Genomic DNA, 24,685 nt, shown 5'->3' with positions numbered 1-24,685 from the left:
GACAGCACAGAGTAAGTAAACACTACATTGTAAAAGTTGGCACTGGCCTTATATAAACGGACCTAGAGAAAAAAAAAAATTAAATGCATGTTACCTTTCCAAAGCAATAATATAATAAAAATAAAAATGAATATCCACTACGTACATATATATGCCGTCATCCAATATATTTCCATCTCGATATAATTTGTCACAAAAACCTAGCCAGTTCATAATATGAAATTTTCGAAATTTAAAGCCGATCAAATGCAAATAGAATATAGGATACAGAAAACAAAACTCTTATAGGATTACTTTGTGACAATGAAGTGATCCTATAAGAGATGAATAAGATTATTTTAAAATTAAAAGGGTACATTTTAAAAAAAACAGCATTCTACAAACATAATTAGTTAATTGTTTATATTTTTATTTGTTAATACGCAATTTATCAAAACATATTCGTTATTTTAATATTTAAAAAAATATTTACAACATTTCCAAGCGAAGTATTATTTTTGAAATGGCGCCATAACATTAACTATCATGGTGCCTATTTAAGATTGTCGTGATCCGCCAGATGGAATTATTTAAAAAATTCTTTAGTAACATAGATTCGTAAAAAATGACATTCCAACAATGCTGTTCCAACTGTCACTGAGTAAAAAATTAAAGTGCTTGTTGCTTAGATAAATAACTTTAATGACATTTCATATTACACGTTTGCAAGCTTTAACTACTAATTCATTCGCCACTTAACTAAATCATTGTAGTGTTTGGTAATTATTTATCTAAGGTAAACACAAATGGTAAGTATGAGGATAGTTCTATAAACAAATACCAAATAAATGGGTAGAACCTGTGTATTTTGTACTGATTGGTGTAGTGCTGTCAATTGGTTTTTATTAAGTTTATATCTTATTAGCAAAGTTTATTTTAAATATTTTGTGGGGATATTAATTCAGCAGTATAGCAATACTCGCGTTGAGGTTTTAATTTTTCTTTATCTACTATTGAAAATGGAATTATTGAAATATTTTTTTTTAAGTTGACCAATTTTAATATCAACTTCGCGATGTAATATAAAAAGAAAAAAAAAAAAACAATTATGTTAAATATAAAAAAACATTATTATTAAAATGTCACTGAAAATTTGGATTCTCATGGCAAAAATGTATTTGTAAATTTCCAAAAAAAAAGTATGAAGTAGATGCAAAGTTTTCAGTTGTAGATTTATATACAATATAAATTTATGATTACATAACTTTTTTATTTATTAGCTGAGCATTTTTTAAATAATCAGACCAATTGAAAATTATTTGTTTTTAAAATTCATAGAGATTGGTGACGTTGTTTTACTCTTCTGTAAATTATTAATCCTCTTAATGCATATGCTTTTAATATATTTTTATTTAAACAAATCAATAAATAAAATATTTTAAGTTATAAATTAAACACATTCATTTTATATAGTAGAATCTTTTACAGACGCTAGGATTATTTGCCATTTATGTCGAAAATGCCACTAAAAAATAAATCAGAGTAAAGAATCTAGCGTACATATACCAATAATAAATATAATATATAACAAATGAATCTTTTCGCTTTAACTGAATAAATAAACATAATTTTTGAGGACTGTTTTATGTTGATAATAATAAGGAAATTTTTCAGAAAATACATATTTTACCTTTATTTAGTGGAAAACATTTTCAACTTACCATCCCATACGAAGAGGGGGGTGGGTCACGTTGTAGCTGTCAAAATGTTTAACATGTCACCAATAGTCACCGTTGGACTGTCACCCCATGCCCGTACGATATTAAAAACTGCAGCGGATCTCGCTGCCATGCACAAAATCAAGATTACTAGGTATGTAACCATTTATTTAAACAAAAAGAAGTTATATGTACATGCAATATATAGTACTTTTTCGTTTACACGCAGATCTGCATTATCATTCTAACCTCACATTTTCTCCAATAATATAATACATTTACAATAGAATTCTAATAAGATAAATATATGCACCATGCGCTATTTGTATTCGTTGTGCGCAAACTTTTTCTTTATGCTCCATATTCTTTATGTAAATATATTGATACGTCTGAAAAAGTTGTTTTCCACTGTGTAGTCTATTGTTGATTTTTCCAGAACTCCAAGCTCATTATAAGCTAGAATTATTTATTGTTTGTTAATGGTTGACAACCTTGATCTCTTTAAAATGTCTATAGAAGAAATATTACGTTTTATATGGAAGGAATTTATAAGATTAATTCTAATATTTTTGTTTGCATTGTACCCACTTTTTTAAAAAAGCTATTTAGTTTATGACTTTATTTTTTTTTATACGATATATAATGAATTGGACATTTCAACCTACCTAGAACTCTTTTCTATACAGCCAAATAATAGTAGTGTTGTGAATTAACACTGTTTTTTTTTAGTAATAAAAATAGCAAATAAGACAATGAGAAGTGTTAATCATGAATTGTAAATATTTATTGATCATGTGTTACCTTTATTGGCACTTCTTTATTTAATATTACAGCATACTAACAACTAGAAAACTAGAAAAGAAATGAAACAATTGTAGAAGAATGAAAATGATGGCACAAAGTTATGGGATGATGAAATAAAAATTCATGTTGTAATATAGAAAAAAAATGTTTTTTTTTTTTTAATAAAATGACATATTTTCAAAATATGTTTCTGGCAAATTGTTAAAAAGAAAAATTAAATTTCTCTAACTCTGGCACTTTTTTTTTTTAATATATGAAAATAGTGACTTACCATACTGGGTACCATACAGCATGATAGATACTGGTAAAGTCAACTTGATTCATTATAACAAATTTACTGGGAATTAACTCAATTGGTTTCCAGGAGGGAGCCATATAGAGGCTGATTTGATTGGGTATATTGCTAGCTATGGGGATTGATCTCCCCATTACTTACAATTGCTTCTCTCTTGAATCTAACATTTATCCATATATATATATATATATATATATATACATTAAATGAAATGAGACCAAACACATAATGGGGTCAATTCTGTAAACTTATCTCTTAACATAACTAGAGGAACACTACAAATGTCCATTTGGGTACCTCTGTCCCATTTGTGTTTCTGCCATGAAATAGTTGTGTTGAATGAATGTGTTTTGGTTTGAAGGGTTTGAAAGGTTTTAGTTTGGGATATGGCAATGAAATTATGGGGTAGAGACTGTTATTTAATATTAGTTTTTGGATAACAGACTTTTAACATATTAATTACTAGACCACTATATAAATATTGTAACTAAAATATATATATATATATATATATATATATATATATATATATATATATATATATATATATATATATATATATATATATATATATATATATATATATATATATATAACTAAATATATAAAATATGTTGCTAATATTACCCTCTCCTACCAGTCGGAACAGTTTTATGACATAGATAGATAATTTTTAATGTGTACTAATGGAATGGTAACCCCACCCACGCTATCGGTATATGCAGGCTGAGCACCAGTGAGAGATGGTAGGTGAGAATCGAAAGGCAGATCAATTGACCTGTCGTAAAAAAATCAACAAGAACGAATATGGTTTCCAGTGGGAACCGCATGGAGGTTGACCTGATAAGGTATATTGCTAGCAATGGGGCTGAATAGTTTAAAACTACAACAAAATAGTTAATTAAAAAATAACGTTAATTTTCCCCATAATTTATATCCATTTGATTTGTTGGTCTCATAAGGAAAATATAAAATTAATTATATATAATGTAAATACTAAACAATTATGGAAGGGCATACAACAATAAATAGCTCTTATAATTGATAATTTATTAGTAAATAAATAATTAATTAATATTAATGATGTATTACTCCTACATCACCCGAACTTTACGACTCTGGAATGCATTGCCTCAAGGTATCCGAGAACTTCCAAATAGATTTACCAGAGGAAGACTTTGTACAAAAGTAGTTTGCTTGGGCACCTCTGTTCCATTCGTGTTTCTATCGTGAAGCAGGCGTGTTTCGGTTTGAAGGGTGGGATATGGCAGTGAATTTACAGGGTACAGAGGAAAAAACCTTACTTCTTAGGAATGGCAACGTATAGAGGGTAACATGGGCGAAACAGTATACTCTGTTTTGTCCATGGTACTGCTCATGTTTATACCACTGCTACCACTTTCCATCAGGTGGGTCGTCAGTTTGTTTGCCATTCTAAGTTGCATAAAAAAAGTAACAAATCAGCGAAATAGAACTCGTGCAGATTTTTTTATTTTTTGTTCCTTTTTCTTTTTGTACAGGCATCTCCGAATCTGTTGGACCGATTTAAATTTAATTTTTCATGGTGGTACCTTACATCCCCGGTCAATATCTTAGATACTTTTAATCACGGAAAATTAAAGAGTTCCCGTGGGATAGTTAAAAAAACTATAGTAACTTATACAGCTTAGTACACGACCTACTTAAGTAAAGTCATTTTGCAAAGAGTGAGAACGACACGTCATTTAGTAATTCTGGTCCAGTATTCCTAGACATAATACATAGGTATTGATACATACTAAACAGGATTAACAAATACTACGCGAACAAGGTGGCGGGCATCAGCTAGTAAATAAATAATTGTTAAAACTTCTAATAAGAACCCATCGTTTATTAATTAGCAAAGATATATAAATCTGAATTAACTAATATACCACTTTTCTTCTGTTTCAGATCTTGAAATGCGGTGATAGTCTCCCAAAATCCAGACCAGTTTTGTTTTAATAAAAATACGCTACACATCACAATCACTTCGGGATTTAAAAATTCCTGCACAAATATTCCATTGAATAGAGTTTCGGCTATCGTACGGGCCTAAAATTCCTTTTTTTTCCCAGCTTTGTTTGATGACTTAAAATCTTGGATTCATTTCCAAGACAGGTCTTTTTGTTATTTTATGCTTTGTTTCAAAACGATGGGTGATAAAGCGAGTGTTGAGGAACTGACTGAAAAAATAGCGGAATTGTCCGTTATTTCATTTAGGAAACTCGACGAGATGAAACGTCTCGCCAAACACTTCCAGGACGTTCTTAATCATCAGCAGACACAACAGAAACCCTCTGTACACAAATACTTGAAGAACCTCACGGAAACACACAAGAAAGTGTTCTTTCAAAAACGCGAGGGTGTCGAAGTGGAGTATATCTTCACGACGGAAAAGAAGAGTAGCCTTCAGAGACAAAGATTCAATAGTCTACCCGTAAGCGAGGTCCCTGAATTGCTAAAAGCTGAGTTGCTAACAGCCGAGCATGCTAAGCAAGTACACATCTGTACGGATTGCAAAGTGGAGATTGAGTTAAATGATGAGGAACCGTTAATGGATTCTCTTCAAAAGCACTTTAACTTAGAGGTGCATCTGCCGAAACTGAAGCGAGAAAGTGTGGACGTAGCTGAACCTATAATACTACCCAAAATGTCCAGAAGACTCTCGGCTATGGAGAGCGGTGAAACACCAGCGCAGAACTTGGACCAAATAATGCAATTAGTGAAACCAACAGAAAAGCTAGACCGCAATTTCTCGTCTAAACTCGAAGCGGCTTTGATTAGGCACCTCCCCGACAATTCCGAAGCCAGCATCGATGCTGCAGTCAAATTTTATCAAGGAGTTTACGATAAGCTTTCTAGAGATGTCGCCGTTATTGATTTCTCAACCCAAACAAGCTCTGTAGCGCCTATAATAATGAGTATTAAGGACAATGTTTATCAGAATTTCGCCGCGGATGCAAATAAAAATATAGAAAACGAAGAAAATGATCAAGCTCCAGAGAGACCGGTTAAGAATCAAGTGAAGAAGTACCGATATTACGGGCCTATTGAGAATGTTATAATTAAATTGCTCAACAATCACAAATTGTTGTCATTGATCGACGATCGAACTGGGAAACTTGCATTTTTCTGTATGGCATGCGAGTATTACACCCTGAGGTTCAGATACGACAGTGTTTTGAATCATGTATTCAATGAAACGCATATTCACAATTTGTCTTGCATTTTACAAGCTGATAAGCATATCCCGTTCTCTATGGATGAAAAGTCGGTGGAAAAAATTAAAGAAATAAACAAGAAGTTTCTCTATGTCCACGACGTCGTTGATGACGGGAATGGAATAAGGTGCGGTCTTTGTAAGACGTCTATTGATTCAATCGAATCTTCCACGCTTCATATTCTCGACGAGAATCATTTAGCTAAGCTCTCGGATAAATTATACCGTAAAATGAGGGCTAGTAACCCCGATGGGGCGGTTCCCGACGAGTGGGGCCCGAAAGATTTAGATTGGACAAAATTCTTGGCGAGCGTCGGCAAACCGCAGCACAATCGCGACCATGTGATCATCGAAAACTTCATAAAACCTTCAGGAAAGGTCGCAAATTACTGCAGCTGTTGTGATATGACTCTGAAAGGACCTAGACAGGTCCTCTTCAATCACATTCGACAGAAGAAGCATTTGAGGAACGCCGCGCCCCACAAACTGTCAATGCTCTACAAGAATTATTGCAGACCGTCCGAGTACTATGCCAGTTTTGGTAATTATTACGTGTGCGCCATCTGTCCAAAGTACGTGGCCGTTCCGTCATTTGCAGCGATCATTGAACACTTCGAAAGCGCTTTACACATCGAAACAGTGGCAAAATTGATCCGCTCAGCGCTTTATTCTGAGAATGTTGATAAAGAGTTACTATCATTCAATAAGATTTCAACAAATGATGTGGTCCATTGTGATTATTGCAATACAACGTTCCAAGATGTAAACGAAGCGATTACTCATGTCATATCTAGTATAAACCATCAGAATCACATAACTGAAGCGAAGATTAAAGAAAATAAAGGCGATATTATAAGCGTGTACATGCAGGGCGACTACATTCTACACAGCGAAGGTGCCTCTTTCTCGTGTCAGATCTGCAAAGGGGTTTACAACTCTATAAGATCTCTGTTATCACATTTGATTTACGCCGAACACTTCCCGGTGAAACCAAATGCTGAAAACGTGTTCCGTTTTTATTTAGAATTGAAGCACAATATTAATATGTTGGGCAGGAATAAATATGTTTATTATGAATTTGGAAAACTGAAGTGTGGGGTTTGTAAAGCGGACGTGGCTGAGGGCGAGAATGCGAAGAAACACGTCGTGTCCACTCTGCACAGAGAAAACATGGGGGCCAGTTATATTAATGTGAATGAATCTGCGATGGAGTGAGGTGAGTTTCAAAGGAATTTAGACTTGTTTTCTCAGGCACCTCTGTCCTATTCGTCTTTCTACCGTGAAGCAGTTGTGTTTACATGGCTATGTTTCGGTTTGAAGGGTGAGATATGGCAGTGAATTTACACGGTACAAAGGAATAACACCTGAGTCCACAGGAATGGCAACGCATGGGGTGTATCGTGGGTGAAATAGTATATTCTGTTATGTCCATGGTACTGCTCATGTGTATAGACGACGATTACCACTTTCCATCAGGTGGGCTGTCAGCTGGTTTGCCATTCTAAGTTGTATAAAAAAAGTCATCTATTAAAATGGGTCCTTTTTTAATCATCAATAAAAATGTTATAATAATACTTTGATAATCAAGAAATGCAATCATTTTACATTTCAGGATGTCTGCAAGGTTGCTTCCAATGAGAAAAAAAATTTAAAAGAAAATTCCACTATGTTGTATATACCTAACAATGTAAGGATGGAAAATGGACAATTTCTACAAGTGTTGCCAGAAATTGGTACATTATTTGTATGTTTTTTTTTTCTACTCTAGTAACAATGTATTGAAAATAGATTTGTCAAAATTACCCCTTACTTAAAAAGATCGTGCTATTTGGCACCATTGACTATTTTTGACATTTTTATGTCGGAATCAAACAAATTTATTGACCAAACAGCTCAAAATATGTTCTTATTAGTATTTTTGAATATTAGTAAAAATTATAATAAGAGAAAATGAAAAGGAACAACAAAAAATTACAAACAAACGCAGTGATATGGAATACTAGTGATTAAAAAAAGAATATAAAAGCTCGATAAGAAATACTTTACGCATTATAGCACAGTGCTACTGACGCCTCACTAAAATAAAAAAAAATCTTAAATATAAATACAGATTAATCATAACATTTGATCGTGAAAAGAATAAATTATATTACATGGATTTTAACTAAAAAACGACCTCATTCAATACCTACAGTTCTTTTATAGTAACTGTGACAGTTCAAAATGACATCTGTCATCCGCACTACGCTACGATGTGTAATTTTTTTTTATGTAAGAGGTAATTTTTCTTGTAATTTCGATTGAATATTTTTGACACTGTTTTTTAATCTTGACTGAAAAAAATCTGTGGTAAACTTTAATATGAATAAGCCTTCACGCATAAACCGTATTATGGAATGAACATTTTTATAAAACATGGCAATATTGCAAATGGCCGACAGTAACGATTCCTAACCTCAAATATTGTGACAGATGCTGACAGTTTTTAGCCGCCATATTAGTCTAATATCGACGTCATATAACGGCATTCCACTTATTAGAATCCATTAAACAGTACAGGCAACACATTATGTCAATTTGGACATACAAATACACGAAAAATATTACCTTTCCTCTTTTGATGATAGCCACAAACATGGCGCGTATCGTGAAAGACTTGTAACAAGATAAATCGTTCGTAGTTTACATTGTAAGAAAGTTCAATTTTAATTACCTACATTTGATCATCCTAAATTTAATGGTGCTGCAGATAATTAGGTAAATTCTTAGGTGCCATTTCCAGTAATTACTTCTAAATTTAAAATCGATTATATAAAGTACTATGTTATGAACACACCAAGAAATAAATTTAAAGTGGCTCAGACTTAAATCTATCATTAAAAAAGAATCAATGTTTTTTACAATAATAATTTTATTATTTTGTTTTAAATCGCATGGTGGTACTCTCGAATAATGTGACCACTAATTTTTAGTAATTTTCCTTCTCATTTCACCTAAAGTTAGAAGATTCTCAATTCGACTTTTTGGTGAACACGTTTTGTTTTTTTTTTTTTTGTAAAAGTAGGTTTAACATGCAGCATGGTCTAAGACTAATTTGTTGTATTGGTTTTTTTTTTTTGTAAAAATAGTTTGTTAAGTCTTGTTTTACTAAGTAAATAGTGTGATCGCGCTAAGAAAATAGCGACGAGAAACTAAAAGAGACGCGTAGCGTTTTACAAAAACAGGTTTTTGGCTGGCAATAGACATATTTTGATTATCTGTGCGATTTTATTCTGGAGACTTTTTAGCTAATGATTTGTTACATCTGTTCATAGGAACGTCTATGTTATATAGTTGTTAAATAACCAGTCAGGCTGGTACTCGCGTCACAGTAGCTCATGACTAAGGATCACGAATTGTTGCCGAAACTAGTCGAGCTTCTTCGAACTAATTACACGTGAGTTAAACCGGTAGTTATTACATTAAAATATTATGTTATAAAAAAATAAAATGCGTTTATTGATAGTTTAATAATTGATTATACATTATTATAAATTAGCATAAAATTATTGCCAAATATTTAGTGACCAAATCTAAGATCATGGTAAGCACCACCATCATTGTCTTTATTTTCGGTTCTTGTGTTGAAAGCTACCACCAAATGTTAAGTACCGTAAAATTACAACTAAATTATATAAGGATTCGTTATTTTTCCGGTCCTTCGAGCTTCGGATTAAACTAAAGAAAGAAGGAAATATAAAATTAAATTAAAAACACTATATAATTAATGCAAATTTCTCATCAAATAGCTAAAAATCATCCTGATTAATTCAGCCTTCGGATAAAAAGTCATTGATAAGGCCTATTCGTTTAACAGCTGTCATAGACGAAGACTCCAAACGTATTACATACATTTCTTCACTGGGGCTTATTTGATAAATTTTGTTAAATTGTAATAAGGTCTAATTATACCCAGACGTCTATTGCCAGCCTAAAAGGACCATATTTAAACATGGATACCTTAAGGCTAGCGTTATATTTAGCATATTTTCGGTCGTAATACCCTCAATGCGGATTGTACACCAACTCCAAAAAGAACATACGCAATAAAGTATTGCCGATCTTCTGTTGGCTAGAGATCGATCCGCGATTACCGAACAAACGTCGGGCGCAAGGGTTCAACGGTATGTCATCGACAATAGCTAATCGTATGTAGTTTCTATTGGTGTTCCGTCGCGTATGATCGGCAACCGAAAATCGGTCTATTGTAGCGCTAGCCACTCTGTCCAATACTTACATCACAATAGTAATAAATCTAAGATGCATTTGATTACATGTAATATTATTAACAGATATCGGGACCTAATTGATTTCTCTGTCTGTGGACAAGTGCCAAAGATTTTGCATAATAAATTTTATTTCTATAAGCATAGTTAACATAATTGGTCGTCCGTTTGTAACAGGCAAAAATTGGATTTTTTAAAAGTATTTCAATCGAAGCGCACGTTAAAGGATTCGTTAGAAAAGAATTTTTAAAATTTAGAGAAAGTGTCAACAACCTCTGCCTCAAACTTTGCGCTCAAATTTACGCTATTTTCGAAATCTCTGTTAAGTTCTACTGTCTCTCCCTTAAGTACTATTTTCCTGTGTTCTTTCTTCTACGCCGTCATTCTCTTATGTCGTGTATGTGCTTTTACATAAGTTTGTCTCAGATTATCTAGATAGAGGATCGAGCCTCAAAAACGGGTCAACTTTTTGTCAGCTAATTGTCAAATTAGCTGTCTCGTTTTTTTTTTTTATCAGTATTTTATATACTTACGCGTACAATGTATCTTGACGTATTATTTAATGAATAAAATGATAATGTTTACGCATTAAAAATATGCAAAAATTATAAGACAAAATAAATATAGAAGTTGTAAAGGAATCACTCATAACTATTTATCACGCAAAATTGTATGAAAAAGTTGACCAGTTTTTCTCGAGGCATTTCTATGGAAACACTCGAAACTATATAATCTATATATATATATATATATATATATATATATATATATATATATATACAAATATGTATTCGTATATATTGGTATAATAGTGCGCCACCTACTACCTTTGTCGGTTTTCTCAATGTCCTCTACCCAAAGGTTGTCTGGAAAAGATTGCTTGGCGATTAGGCAGCCTTTTGTATCACTTCTCATTAAAACTTACTATATTCATTATTTTTATTTGGTGCAATAAAGTGAAGTGAAAGAAAAAAATATGAATTTGAAAAGGCGATGAACTATTCTCAATCGCAAGGCTTGATTACTTTATAATTATCAATTATCAAACCCTACGCGATCATTTCCCAGTCTATTGTTACATGAACCAATGTTAACACTAGTGATTGTAGGCATTCGGCGCATATTATTTATAAATGCAAAACGTGCGCGGACGGAATGACGGTCGGAGATTGGTGGCTGATATGGAAGGTTGTAGAGCTTCTTGTAATAATAGTAATAATAGTAGTCAATCTTCGAATGTTGGCAGTTTCATACTAATGATGGCGGAATTAGACAAAATAATAGCTATTTCAGTAAAATAACAATTTATGTATAAAAAAAAATTATCATTTTGGTACTTGTCGGCAGTCGCATTTTAATATCTGTGATACATTTGTTTTCCCAATTTGGTCCTAGTAACGTAACCTAGTTCATTTGTTTTTATCATTAGTGCTAGGTATTATATATTAGATGCGTCTGGTCAAATTATTTTGTACTATCAAAAAAATTTCATAGTATATATACATACATGTAAGTTGCTCTCACATCACATGGCCTGTGAGTTTTACTCGTAAGTCTCGTAAGTTACGTTACTAATAAGAGTACAACTCTTGTGAGTGACTTATTGTCACTCGCAAGAGTATAACTCTCGTGAGTAACTTACTGTTAATCGATCTATCAGCGAGTGACGCCAATGAATTGATATTAAATCGTAATCATATATATAAGTGACGATTACTAGTTTCCATAAGGTGGGCCGTCAGCTTCGTCATTCTGAATTGCTTAAAATACGTACAAAGTCCTTCTTTTGTCGTTTGAAGTCATTTCGATTGACCCTGTATACAAATGGCAAGCGAATCCATAAATGTAAGTCTTCACTAGCGAGTCCACGATACAGTAAGATATCAGCTAGGCATCGGTATCTATATATTGGGTGCCTCTGGACAGCAGAAAACGGCCATCACTCATTTTTATACCGCCTACATCAGTCGGATATCTATTTTCGAATATGCTAAAAGTCTGTTTGTTATTCAATATTATTTTTCAGATAACAGACTTTTATAAATAGAATATTTTAGAAAAAGAATAGATAGATATTGTAACTAAAATATATAAATATTGCCATATATAGATATTATACAACTTTTGTAGCAACTTATAGTCGGTAACAATTCCATCAATGGATTCGTTAAACATTTGTCTAATGGGGATCTTAATTGGGTTGCGTCAAAAGTCACCTCGCAGTTAAGTAACTTATTTAATGTACTTACTCGAGTAAAACTTTCATATAGGCGTCCTGATTACGGTCGTTTCCAGCCTGTATTTGACTATAAAATACACATATCTCACAAAGGTAGTATCCCATCCCATCATGATCCCATGTTAATTGATATTTCGTTTTGAACCTTAACTTTTTCAATGATTTTAATACAATTACTATTAGGTTCCCTGTGTATGTTAAAGTTTTCTTTGCCTTGTCGATATTTTTCATTGTTTTTCGATTTCTTTTTTTTAATAAGATTTGTTTATCTATTGTAATGACGTATATATTGTTATAAATTCGCGGTGGTTTTTCGAACCAATATCTTGGCTATTATAAATTACATTTAAAAAAAAAATATTATCTTTTAAAAACTAACTGTAATTGTATTTAAGATTCGAAGTAATTCAAATAAGTTGAGTTCATTGGCGCCAAATCGCGCGCGCCAATTATATACATTACTTCAAAATGTTTGAAAAAGAAAATTGACACTTACTGGCCAGATACATTCGCGTCATAGACTATCGAACAGTTTTTTACTCTGTATTATTTTTAATGTTTTTGGAAGGTTTTACCATATTGTACAATTGCTATTAAATATTGTGTTTCATAATTTTTTATTGTCGACAATTATTGTTATTTGTCGATTTATTATGTATAAAATCAACGAAACGTGCAGAATTTTAAATGTAATTTATTGATAATAATGTTAATAAAATTCGAGTAATTATGAAGTCGTCTGAAATTTTAAAATCATGAATTTTATACTTTTTTTATACATATAAATATATATTATATATGTACTAGTGACGCTACATGGTTGTACCTACAGTTGGTTTTTGTGTTTACCGTTAAACAATCAACAAAATAAATGTCTAAGAGAAAAATAAATCATTTATAAATAAAATTTTAATAAATGAAATAATTTTTTATTTTTATTTTTGTTTCATTTGTGAATTGTTATCCTTTTCTACATAAATATTATACAAATTAAAATAACATTATTTGTGAGGGAAAAAAACTGGAAAAATATTTAAAAAAAAAAAACAGCTATGGTTGAATCTAAGAACAAGGAATTACATAGAAGGAATAATAAAATAAAAATTGTAAATCATATGGTTGCCACCTTTTTTCTTATGCAAATATAATTAGTAAAAAGAGGACGAAAGATACACCACCAGTTACTATTTTTCTCAATTCATAGCAGGCTAGTGTATAGAAAATGTTATACTGCCGTATAACCCTACCAAATTTAAATACAACCCGCTCGCATACTTTCTACATAAACTGCGTCGAATATATAATCTAGTAATGTAAAATTTGTCATTGACAAATCAAGCATTTTCAACATAAATGTGTAACGAAAGCTAAGCTTGAAAGTTAAGGTAGGTAATTTGTTATGGCGGGAAAGAAAAGACTAAAAACAAAAAAAAAAAACAAAAAATATACAAATATTTATTGCTTGAAAATACATAAGTCTTATGTAAGTAATAATACTTTAAATATTCAAGCAATCACAACTATATGATAAACATAACTACACAGTTTAACAAGAAATCATTTAATTAATACAATTGACTAATTATAATTATTGTTTCTTATCATTTTATTATTAAAAATATATTTTTTAATATCATATAACACTATTTTATGTTTTATTAACTATATTTAGGTATATATTATATAGTTTAACATTATTTTAATTTATGTATTTAGTTAATAGAGAAGTTGAAAAATAATTACACATAAACAAGGCCGTATCTAGAATCAAGTTTAAGGTAGGGCAAAAGAACTTTTAGGTAGGGCAGAAGCCATATTTAAGTGACGAATCTGTCTAATTTTCTTGGGCCTTTCATTTTTAGGTAAGACATTGGGCCTTTTAAGGAAGGGCATTGCCCCTCGATGACTTCCTAGCTACGACCATGCACATAAATATAAAATATTCTATTTATATATTTTTTTTATTATTAAATATTTTTTAAAGTTTTTATTTAGGATTCTATTGCCGTTATTTCAGCTGGCAAGTCCTTCACAGGAACTAATTTTGGTGTGGCATCACTCTCGCAGGTACAATAGCAGTTCTTCTGTTTTGGACCGTTTGGTAGTATTAGAATCTTTAAGTTCATACTCGTTTCCAATGCGTGCAGGATTTCTGGAACGTTAAAACAACAAACAAAATATATGTATTGTATTAAGAATGAAATAAATGTAAAAAATTGAAAGAAAACTAAAAATATATAGAAAATTCAAATATATATAAAAAAAAAAAAACAGAAAATAAAGAATAAAGATTAAATATTAATAAAATTAAGAACATAAATAAAATTAAAATAAAATAAAATTTAGAATATAAATTAAGTAAGTTACGTATAATAATAAAATAAAAATATTATCTAATTTTGTTTAAATATAAAAATAAATAAATATTGTGATGACCTTTAGGTTCTATCATCAAATAGAACATCGTTAAGTGATATGACTTTTAATTTTTTTAAATTTAATTTAATTAATTTAATTTCAATTTGTATTTTCTAATTAATGTGTATTTTAAAAATAATAATAATAGTTTATATAATTAATAATGTAACTGTAAACTATGGGTTGACTATAGTTTACAGTAAACTACACTACTAGACTAACCTGAAAATAAAGAGATTTATTATTATTAATAGTTTTGAAGAATCAATAAGAGCAATGACCATCATCATCGTATCAGCATTTAACTGTCCACTGCTGATTATAAGCCAAGGGAATTTTGCCAGTAATTGCTACTCTTGGCAGGAAGGTTGGCAACCGTAGTTAGGCTTCAGAGATGTTAAGAGGGAAGCTACTACTTATCTTTCGCTCTCCTCTAGTAGCCTCTTACGACACTCACGAGAAAGGAAGGGGTCGCCTATTTTGTGCCGGGACTTACACGGCATTTCTGGTATATACCAAATAAATAAATAATAATAAATGTCACATCTCATCTCACCTTTCTTTCCTTGCTGCACAGCCAATTTGCCACCAGTTCCTGGCCTGACTGGTGGGCCCACAGGACTGGAAGATTGTTCTATTTCATCTTCATTTGCAGCTGACTGTGCCTCAGAGCTGCTGTTATGTTGTGACTCTGCTTCTCGGCTTGCTTCTGATTGTGCTTCAGAACTGCTGCTTTGTTGGGATTCTGCTTCTCGGCTTGCTTCAGATTGTGCTGCAGAGGTGCTGCTTTGTTGGGATTCTGCTTCTCGGCTTGCTTCTGATTGTGCATCAGAGGTGCTGCTTTGTTGGGATTCTGCTTCTCGGCTTGCTTCAGATTGTGCTTCAGAACTGCTGCTTTGTTGGGATTCTGCTTCTCGACTTGCTTCAGATTGTGCTTCAGAACTACTACTTTGTTGGGATTCTGCTTCTCGGCTTGCTTCAGATTGTGCTTCAGAACTGCTGCTTTGTTGGGATTCTGCTTCTCGGCTTGCTTCTGATTGTGCTTCAGAACTGCTGCTTTGTTGGGATTCTGCTTCTCGACTTGCTTCAGATTGTGCTTCAGAACTGCTGCTTTGTTGGGATTCTGCTTCTCGGCTTGCTTCAGATTGTGCTTCAGAACTGCTGCTTTGTTGGGATTCTGCTTCTCGGCTTGCTTCAGATTGTGCTTCAGAACTGTTGCTTTGTTGAGATTCTGCTTCTCGGCTTGCTTCAGATTGTGCTTCAGAACTGCTGCTTTGTTGGGATTCTGCTTCTCGGCTTGCTTCTGACTGTGCTTCTGAACTGGCACTTTGTTGGGATTCTGCGTTACGGTTTGCTTCTGACTGTTCTTCTGAACTGCTGTTTTCTTGGGATTCTGTTTGCTGTGATTGTTCTTCACTATTTGCTTCTGACTGCGCCTCAGAACTGCTACTTCGTTGTAATTGTTCTGCGCTATTTGTTTCTGATTCTGCCTCCTTACTTTGTGCTGTTTCAGTTAGCTGAGTAGGTTGAGTTGGTGCAGTTGGTTGGGTGGGTTCAGTTGGAAGAGTTGGCTGTGTTGGTTGAGTAGGTTGAGTTGGTGCAGTTGGTTGGGTGGGTTCAGTTGGAAGAGTTGGCTGTGTTGGTTGAGTAGGTTGAGTTGGTGCAGTTGGTTGGGTAGGTTCAGTTGGAAGAGTTGGCTGTGTTGGTTGAGTAGATTGAGTTGGTGCAGTTGGTTGGGTGGGTTCAGTTGGAAGAGTTGGCTGTGTTGGTTGAGTAGGTTGAGTTGGTGCAGTTGGTTGGGTAGGTTCAGTTGGAAGCGTTGGCTGTGTTGGTTGAGTAGGTTGAGTTGGTGCAGTTGGTTGGGTGGGTTCAGTCGGAAGAGTTGGCTGTGTTGGTTGAGTAGGTTGAGTTGGTACAGTTGGTTGGGTGGGTTCAGTTGGAAGAGTTGGTTGGGTTGGTACGGTAGGTTGAGTTGGTTGGGTGGGTTCAGTTGGAAGAGTTGGCTGAGTTGGTTGGGTCGGGTCAGTTGGCTGGGTAGATACGGTCGGTCGAGTTGGTTGAATGGGTTGTGTAGGTCCAGTCGCCTCTGACTCTTGTTGAACTGAAATATTAAAAAACAAAGTTAAATAGCACATAATTAGATCGATACCGTGGCGTAAATTTCTTCCGCATTAATTTTCGTCTATTACAAACCACATATATAACATGCAATGCGGAAGTCTTTTACTTAGGTTATATGTCCTAAGTGTTTCACACAATTTAAGAAGTTGACAGAGAAATTACAATAAGAGTTATTAATGATTATTTTTTAAGGTTATTTTTAAACGTTTGAAAAGAATGTTGTTGATGACACGTCTAATTTCAAAAGTGATGTCGCCTAAAGACTTTAACGCCATCATAATTATGATTATAGGTAGTGTATGATATATATATTCATTACAAGTACAGTACAGCAAACTTGTATATTTATTGCTTGCTTTTATTGTACGTACCTGATTGTTGTGAAGATTCATTAGCAGCATTTTGAGAGGCTGATTGAGACTCAGACTGACTCTGTGCATTAGCTTGTTCTGATTGTGCATTCTCTGATGAATTCTCAGACGACGATGCAGCTGATTGGGATGCAGACTGACTTTGTGCATTAGCTTGTTCTGATTGCGCATTCTCTGATGAATTCTCAGAAGACGATGCAGCTGATTGGGATGCAGATTGACTTTGTGCATTAGCTTGTTCTGATTGCGCATTCTCTGATGAATTCTCAGACGACGATGCAGCTGATTGGGATGCAGACTGACTTTGTGCATTAGCTTGTTCTGATTGCGCATTCTCTGATGAATTCTCAGAAGACGATGCGGCTGATTGGGATGCAGACTGACTCTGTGCATTAGCTTCTTGTGATTCCTCTGATTCTGATGACGCTCCTCGAGATGCAGCTTGACTCTGTGAGCTAGCTTGTTGTGATTCATCTGATTGTGAGGAAGCTGCTTGAAATGCAGCTTGACTCTGTGAGCTTGTTTGTTGTGATTCCTCTGATTCTGATGACGCTGCTTGAGATGCAGCTTGACTCTGTGAGCTAGCTTGTTGTGATTCATCTGATTGTGAGGAGGCTACTTGAGACGCAGCTTGACTCTGTGAGCTAGCTTGTTGTGATTCATCTGATTGTGAGGAAGCTGCTTGAGATGCAGCTTGACTCTGTGAGCTTGCTTGTTGTGATTCCTCTGATTCTGATGACGCTGCTTGAGATGCAGCTTGACTCTGTGAGCTAGCTTGTTGTGATTCATCTGATTGTGAGGAGGCTACTTGAGATGCAGCTTGACTCTGTGAGCTAGCTTGTTGTGATTGCTCTGATTCTGATGACGATGCTTGAGATGCGGCTTGACTCTGTGAGCTTGCTTGTTGTGATTCCTCTGATTTTGATGATGCTGCTTGAGATGCGGCTTGACTCTGTGAGCTAGCTTGTTGTGATTCCTCTGATTCTGATGACGATGCTTGAGATGCGGCTTGACTCTGTGAGCTAGCTTGTTGTGATTCATCTGATTGTGAGGAAGCTGCTTGAGATGCAGCTTGACTCTTTGAGCTAGCTTGTTGTGATTCCTCTGATTCTGATGATGCTGCTTGAGATGCGGCTTGACTCTGTGAGCTAGCTTGTTGTGATTCATCTGATTGCGAGGAAGCTGCTTGAGATGCAGCTTGACTCTGTGAGCTTGCTTGTTGTGATTCCTCTGATTCTGTTGACGCTGTTTGAGATGCGGCTTGACTCTGTGAGCTAGCTTGTTGTGATTCCTCTGATTCTGATGATGCTGCTTGAGATACGGATTGACTCTGTGAGCTAGCTTGTTGTGATTGATCTGATTCTGATGACGCTGCTTGAGATGCAGCTTGACTCTGTGAGCTAGCTTGTTGTGATTCATCTGATTGTGAGGAGGCTGCTTGAGATGCAGCTTGACTCTGTGAGCTAGCTTGTTGTGATTCATCTGATTGTGAGGAAGCTACTTGAGATGCAGCTTGACTCTGTGAGCTTGCTTGTTGTGATTCCTCTGATTCTGATGACGCTGCTTGAGATGCAGCTTGACTCTGTGAGCTAGCTTGTTGTGATTCATCTGATTGTGAGGAGGCTACTTGAGATGCAGCTTGACTCTGTGAGCTAGCTTGTTGTGATTGCTCTGATTCTGATGACGATGCTTGAGATGCGGCTTGACTCTGTGAGCTAGCTTGTTGTGATTCCTCTGATTCTGATGATGCTGCTTGAGATGCGGCTTGACTCTGTGAGCTAGCTTGTTGTGATTCCTCTGATTCTGATGATGCTGCTTGAGATGCGGCTTGACTCTGTGAGCTAGCTTGTTGTGATTCCTCTGATTCTGATGATGCTGCTTGAGATGCGGCTTGACTCTGTGAGCTAGCTTGTTGTGATTCATCTGATTGCGAGGAAGCTGCTTGAGATGCAGCTTGACTCTGTGAGCTTGCTTGTTGTGATTCCTCTGATTCTGTTGACGCTGTTTGAGATGCGGCTTGACTCTGTGAGCTAGCTTGTTGTGATTCCTCTGATTCTGATGATGCTGCTTGAGATGCGGCTTGACTCTGTGAGCTAGCTTGTTGTGATTCATCTGATTGTGAGGAGGCTGCTTGAGATGCGGCTTGACTCTGTGAGCTAGCTTGTTGTGATTCATCTGATTGTGAGGAGGCTGCTTGAGATGCAGACTGACTCTGTGAGCTAGCTTGTTGTGATTCTTCTGATTGTGAGGAGGCTGCTTGAGATGCAGACTGACTCTGTGAGCTAGCTTGTTGTGATTCTTCTGATTGTGAGGAGGCTGCTTGAGATGCAGCTTGACTCTGTGAGCTAGCTTGTTGTGATTCTTCTGATTCTGATGATGCTGCCTGAGATGCAGCTTGACTCTGTGAGCTAGCTTGTTGTGATTCCTCTGATTCTGAAGATGCTGCTTGAGATGCGGCTTGACTCTGTGAGCTAGCTTGTTGTGATTCCTCTGATTCTGATGACGATGCTTGAGATGCAGACTGACTCTGTGAGCTAGCTTGTTGTGATTCATCTGATTGTGAGGAGGCTGCTTGAGATGCAGACTGACTCTGTGAGCTAGCTTGTTGTGATTCATCTGATTGTGAGGAGGCTGCTTGAGATGCAGACTGACTCTGTGAGCTAGCTTGTTGTGATTCTTCTGATTGTGAGGAGGCTGCTTGAGATGCAGACTGACTCTGTGAGCTAGCTTGTTGTGATTCTTCTGATTGTGAGGAGGCTGCTTGAGATGCAGCTTGACTCTGTGAGCTAGCTTGTTGTGATTCTTCTGATTCTGATGATGCTGCCTGAGATGCAGCTTGACTCTGTGAGCTAGCTTGTTGTGATTCCTCTGATTCTGAAGATGCTGCTTGACTCTGTGAACTAGCTTGTTGTGATTGCTCTGATTCTGATGACGATGCTTGAGATGCAGACTGACTCTGTGAGCTAGCTTGTTGTGATTCTTCTGATTGTGAGGAGGCTGCTTGAGATGCAGCTTGACTCTGTGAGCTAGCTTGTTGTGATTCTTCTGATTCTGATGATGCTGCCTGAGATGCAGCTTGACTCTGTGAGCTAGCTTGTTGTGATTCCTCTGATTCTGAAGATGCTGCTTGAGATGCAGCTTGACTCTGTGAACTAGCTTGTTGTGATTGCTCTGATTCTGATGACGATGCTTGAGATGCAGCTTGACTCTGTGAGCTAGCTTGTTGTGATTGCTCTGATTCTGATGACGCTGCTTGAGATGCAGCTTGACTCTGTGAGCTAGCTTGTTGTGATTCATCTGATTGTGAGGAGGCTACTTGAGATGCAGCTTGACTCTGTGAGCTAGCTTGTTGTGATTGCTCTGATTCTGATGACGATGCTTGAGATGCGGCTTGACTCTGTGAGCTAGCTTGTTGTGATTCCTCTGATTCTGATGATGCTGCTTGAGATGCGGCTTGACTCTGTGAGCTAGCTTGTTGTGATTCCTCTGATTCTGATGATGCTGCTTGAGATGCGGCTTGACTCTGTGAGCTAGCTTGTTGTGATTCCTCTGATTCTGATGATGCTGCTTGAGATGCGGCTTGACTCTGTGAGCTAGCTTGTTGTGATTCATCTGATTGCGAGGAAGCTGCTTGAGATGCAGCTTGACTCTGTGAGCTTGCTTGTTGTGATTCCTCTGATTCTGTTGACGCTGTTTGAGATGCGGCTTGACTCTGTGAGCTAGCTTGTTGTGATTCCTCTGATTCTGATGACGCTGCTTGAGATGCAGCTTGACTCTGTGAGCTAGCTTGTTGTGATTCATCTGATTGTGAGGAGGCTGCTTGAGATGCAGCTTGACTCTGTGAGCTAGCTTGTTGTGATTCATCTGATTGTGAGGAAGCTGCTTGAGATGCAGCTTGACTCTGTGAGCTTGCTTGTTGTGATTCCTCTGATTCTGAAGACGCTGCTTGAGATGCAGCTTGACTCTGTGAGCTAGCTTGTTGTGATTCATCTGATTGTGAGGAGGCTACTTGAGATGCAGCTTGACTCTGTGAGCTTGCTTGTTGTGATTGCTCTGATTCTGATGACGATGCTTGAGATGCGGATTGATTCTGTGAGCTAGCCTGTTGTGATTCCTCTGATTCTGATGATGCTGCTTGAGATGCGGCTTGACTCTGTGAGCTAGCTTGTTGTGATTCCTCTGATTCTGATGATGCTGCTTGAGATGCGGCTTGACTCTGTGAGCTAGCTTGTTGTGATTCCTCTGATTCTGATGATGCTGCCTGAGATGCAGCTTGACTCTGTGAGCTAGCTTGTTGTGATTCCTCTGATTCTGAAGATGCTGCTTGAGATGCAGCTTGACTCTGTGAACTAGCTTGTTGTGATTGCTCTGATTCTGATGACGATGCTTGAGATGCAGCTTGACTCTGTGAGTTAGCTTGTTGTGATTCGTCCGATTGTGAGGAGGCTGCTTGAGATGCAGACTGACTCTGTGAGCTAGCTTGTTGTGATTCTTCTGATTGTGAGGAGGCTGCTTGAGATGCGGCTTGACTCTGTGAGCTAGCTTGTTGTGATTCCTCTGATTCTGATGATGCTGCTTGAGATGCAGCTTGACTCTGTGAGCTAGCTTGTTGTGATTCATCTGATTGTGAGGAGGCTGCTTGAGATGCAGCTTGACTCTGTGAGCTAGCTTGTTGTGATTCATCTGATTGTGAGGAAGCTGCTTGAGATGCAGCTTGACTCTGTGAGCTTGCTTGTTGTGATTCCTCTGATTCTGAAGACGCTGCTTGAGATGCAGCTTGACTCTGTGAGCTAGCTTGTTGTGATTCATCTGATTGTGAGGAGGCTACTTGAGATGCAGCTTGACTCTGTGAGCTTGCTTGTTGTGATTGCTCTGATTCTGATGACGATGCTTGAGATGCGGATTGATTCTGTGAGCTAGCCTGTTGTGATTCCTCTGATTCTGATGATGCTGCTTGAGATGCGGCTTGACTCTGTGAGCTAGCTTGTTGTGATTCCTCTGATTCTGATGATGCTGCTTGAGATGCGGCTTGACTCTGTGAGCTAGCTTGTTGTGATTCCTCTGATTCTGATGATGCTGCCTGAGATGCAGCTTGACTCTGTGAGCTAGCTTGTTGTGATTCCTCTGATTCTGAAGATGCTGCTTGAGATGCAGCTTGACTCTGTGAACTAGCTTGTTGTGATTGCTCTGATTCTGATGACGATGCTTGAGATGCAGCTTGACTCTGTGAGTTAGCTTGTTGTGATTCGTCCGATTGTGAGGAGGCTGCTTGAGATGCAGACTGACTCTGTGAGCTAGCTTGTTGTGATTCTTCTGATTGTGAGGAGGCTGCTTGAGATGCGGCTTGACTCTGTGAGCTAGCTTGTTGTGATTCCTCTGATTCTGATGATGCTGCTTGAGATGCAGCTTGACTCTGTGAACTAGCTTGTTGTGATTGCTCTGATTCTGATGACGATGCTTGAGATGCAGCTTGACTCTGTGAGTTAGCTTGTTGCGATTCGTCCGATTGTGAGGAGGCTGCTTGAGATGTAGATTGACTCTGTGAGCTAGATTCATCTGCCTGTGATTTCTCTACTTGCGATGTAGATTGGCTTTGTGAGCTACTTTGTTCTCTTTGCTCGCTTTCTGATGAAGTTGATTGGGTTTCAGACTGATTTTGTTGGACTTCTTCTTCTATTTGTTGTTTTTCTCTCTCCTCTATTATCCTCTCTGTTCGCGTTTCAATCTCAACTTCTCTCGAATTCTTGTTTTCTGTTGACGTTGATTGTGACTCAGATTGACTTTGTGAATTACTTTGTTCAGATTCCGATGAGGATTGGGATTCAGACTGGTTTTGTGAGCTACTTTGTTCTGATTGCTCGGATTGTGATGATTGACTTGCCGAGTTACTTTCCGTTTCTGAACTCTGGGTGGATTCTCCCGATTCCGATGTCGGTCTAGTAGAGACTGATACTGGAGTGGTGGTAATTGGAGCTGGCGTTGTGGTAGTTGGTGCTAGGGTTATGGTGATTGGAGCTTGGGTTGTGGTCGTGGTAGTGGTTGGGGCTGGCGTTGTGGTCGTCGTCGTGGTAGTTGTGGGTTTGGTCGGGTCGTTTTTGATAATCTCGATTGCCTTGATGATATCTATAGGAGTGAGAAAATATTTATATTTATTATATCATTATTCATAATTGACAATTATTAATTGTGAATAAATTATGATAAAAAATATATCAAGCTACTTACCATCTTCTCCTGTCGCCTTCCTTATATTTCTCAAAGCGTCAATGAAGTCTGAAAGAAAAAGGAAATAATGAGGTAAAGATATTTTAAAAGACTGCCTATTAAGTGTCCTTTTGGATTGATCATAATGGATAAAGATGGAACAGTGCACTCGTAGCCCAGTTAGTCCACCCTCAATACCAATGTTGCCACAGATCTACATATAGATCAGAAACATAGTCTTACAGAGCCGTGTAAGTGCATATTTCAGTAGCCATATGTAAAGGCTCTAAGTTACACAGTGACTTATGAAGAAGGTTATGCTTTGAATCCTAAATTTGGATATACGCAGAATCAATTCCAGTCATCCGAAAGATCAGAGGGCTTGCTGTTTTTTAAGCTTGGTTAGGGAGCTTGTTTTGTATTTGCTTTTAGTTCCAATATGCAGGACAGCTTTATTTAAAACTGTTAGGTTTTAAGTGCTCACAATAAACCTCCAGCAGCTGAAGCAAGTCACGTAAAGTCAGCAAGGAAGGTTCTCAAGAGGATCTAATATAAACAAGCGCGTCATCTAATTTCCAATTATGTCTAGTATAAACATAGTATAGACAACCAAGACAGTGTGTATAATTGAAAATAAAAAAAAAATCACCTGTAGTTTCTGTGTATTCCTCTATAATCGTAATGACTTCATCGAAATCTGAAAAAAAATTTAAATATTTAGAAAATATATGTATCGTAGATAGAGTTAAGTGAATAATAGTTTAAACATTAATTATTAAAAATCTAAAAAATATTGTAAAAAGAGAAGACATGATTTTTTTATAAAATATTTTACCTAAAATTCTTTCACATATAGAATTGTACTGTATTTATTTAATAAAATATGAGTTCTTCTACCTATCCATCCGCGCAAAACCGGAAAGGTCGCTATAGGTATATAAGCTGATGATAAATAATAATACTTACAGAATCTCTTACTGATGGTGATGAGACTCTCGAAGAATTTAACGATATCTGAAATAGAAACACA

The 24,685-nt window shown here is 36.1% G+C and overlaps 2 protein-coding genes across 3 annotated transcripts in view; one reads left to right on the top strand and one right to left on the bottom strand.

Annotated features, from left to right (window-relative positions):
• Window positions 1-1,699: 1,699 nt before the first annotated feature.
• LOC113513985 (uncharacterized) lies at window positions 1,700-13,477 on the top strand. The gene is made up of 3 exons (XM_026897969.3): window positions 1,700-1,851; window positions 4,729-7,253; window positions 7,650-13,477. The coding sequence occupies exon 2, from the start codon at window positions 4,952-4,954 to the stop codon at window positions 7,250-7,252; it is 2,301 nt and encodes a 766-aa protein (XP_026753770.1). The 5' UTR covers window positions 1,700-1,851; window positions 4,729-4,951; the 3' UTR covers window position 7,253; window positions 7,650-13,477.
• Window positions 13,478-13,974: 497 nt separating this feature from the next.
• The window catches only part of LOC113518728 (serine-rich adhesin for platelets-like), a 32,741-nt gene continuing 22,030 nt past the window's right edge, over window positions 13,975-24,685 (bottom strand). For both annotated transcript variants that reach the window (XM_052892336.1, XM_052892335.1), the window contains 6 exons: window positions 24,622-24,669; window positions 24,305-24,352; window positions 23,677-23,724; window positions 17,452-23,574; window positions 15,516-17,060; window positions 13,975-14,693 (listed from right to left, as the gene is read on the bottom strand). In XM_052892336.1, the coding sequence (XP_052748296.1) occupies window positions 14,533-14,693; window positions 15,516-17,060; window positions 17,452-23,574; window positions 23,677-23,724; window positions 24,305-24,352; window positions 24,622-24,669 (7,973 nt within the window). In that variant the 3' untranslated portion in view covers window positions 13,975-14,532. The remainder of the gene's footprint in view (window positions 14,694-15,515; window positions 17,061-17,451; window positions 23,575-23,676; window positions 23,725-24,304; window positions 24,353-24,621; window positions 24,670-24,685) is intronic.

Source organism: Galleria mellonella, unplaced genomic scaffold, assembly GCF_026898425.1.
Source record: "Galleria mellonella isolate WM207_F2 unplaced genomic scaffold, CSIRO_AGI_GalMel_v1 utg158, whole genome shotgun sequence".
Lineage (NCBI taxonomy): Eukaryota > Metazoa > Arthropoda > Insecta > Lepidoptera > Pyralidae > Galleria > Galleria mellonella.
Note: the sequence above shows the minus strand (reverse complement) of the source record. Positions and strands in the feature narration are given on the sequence as shown.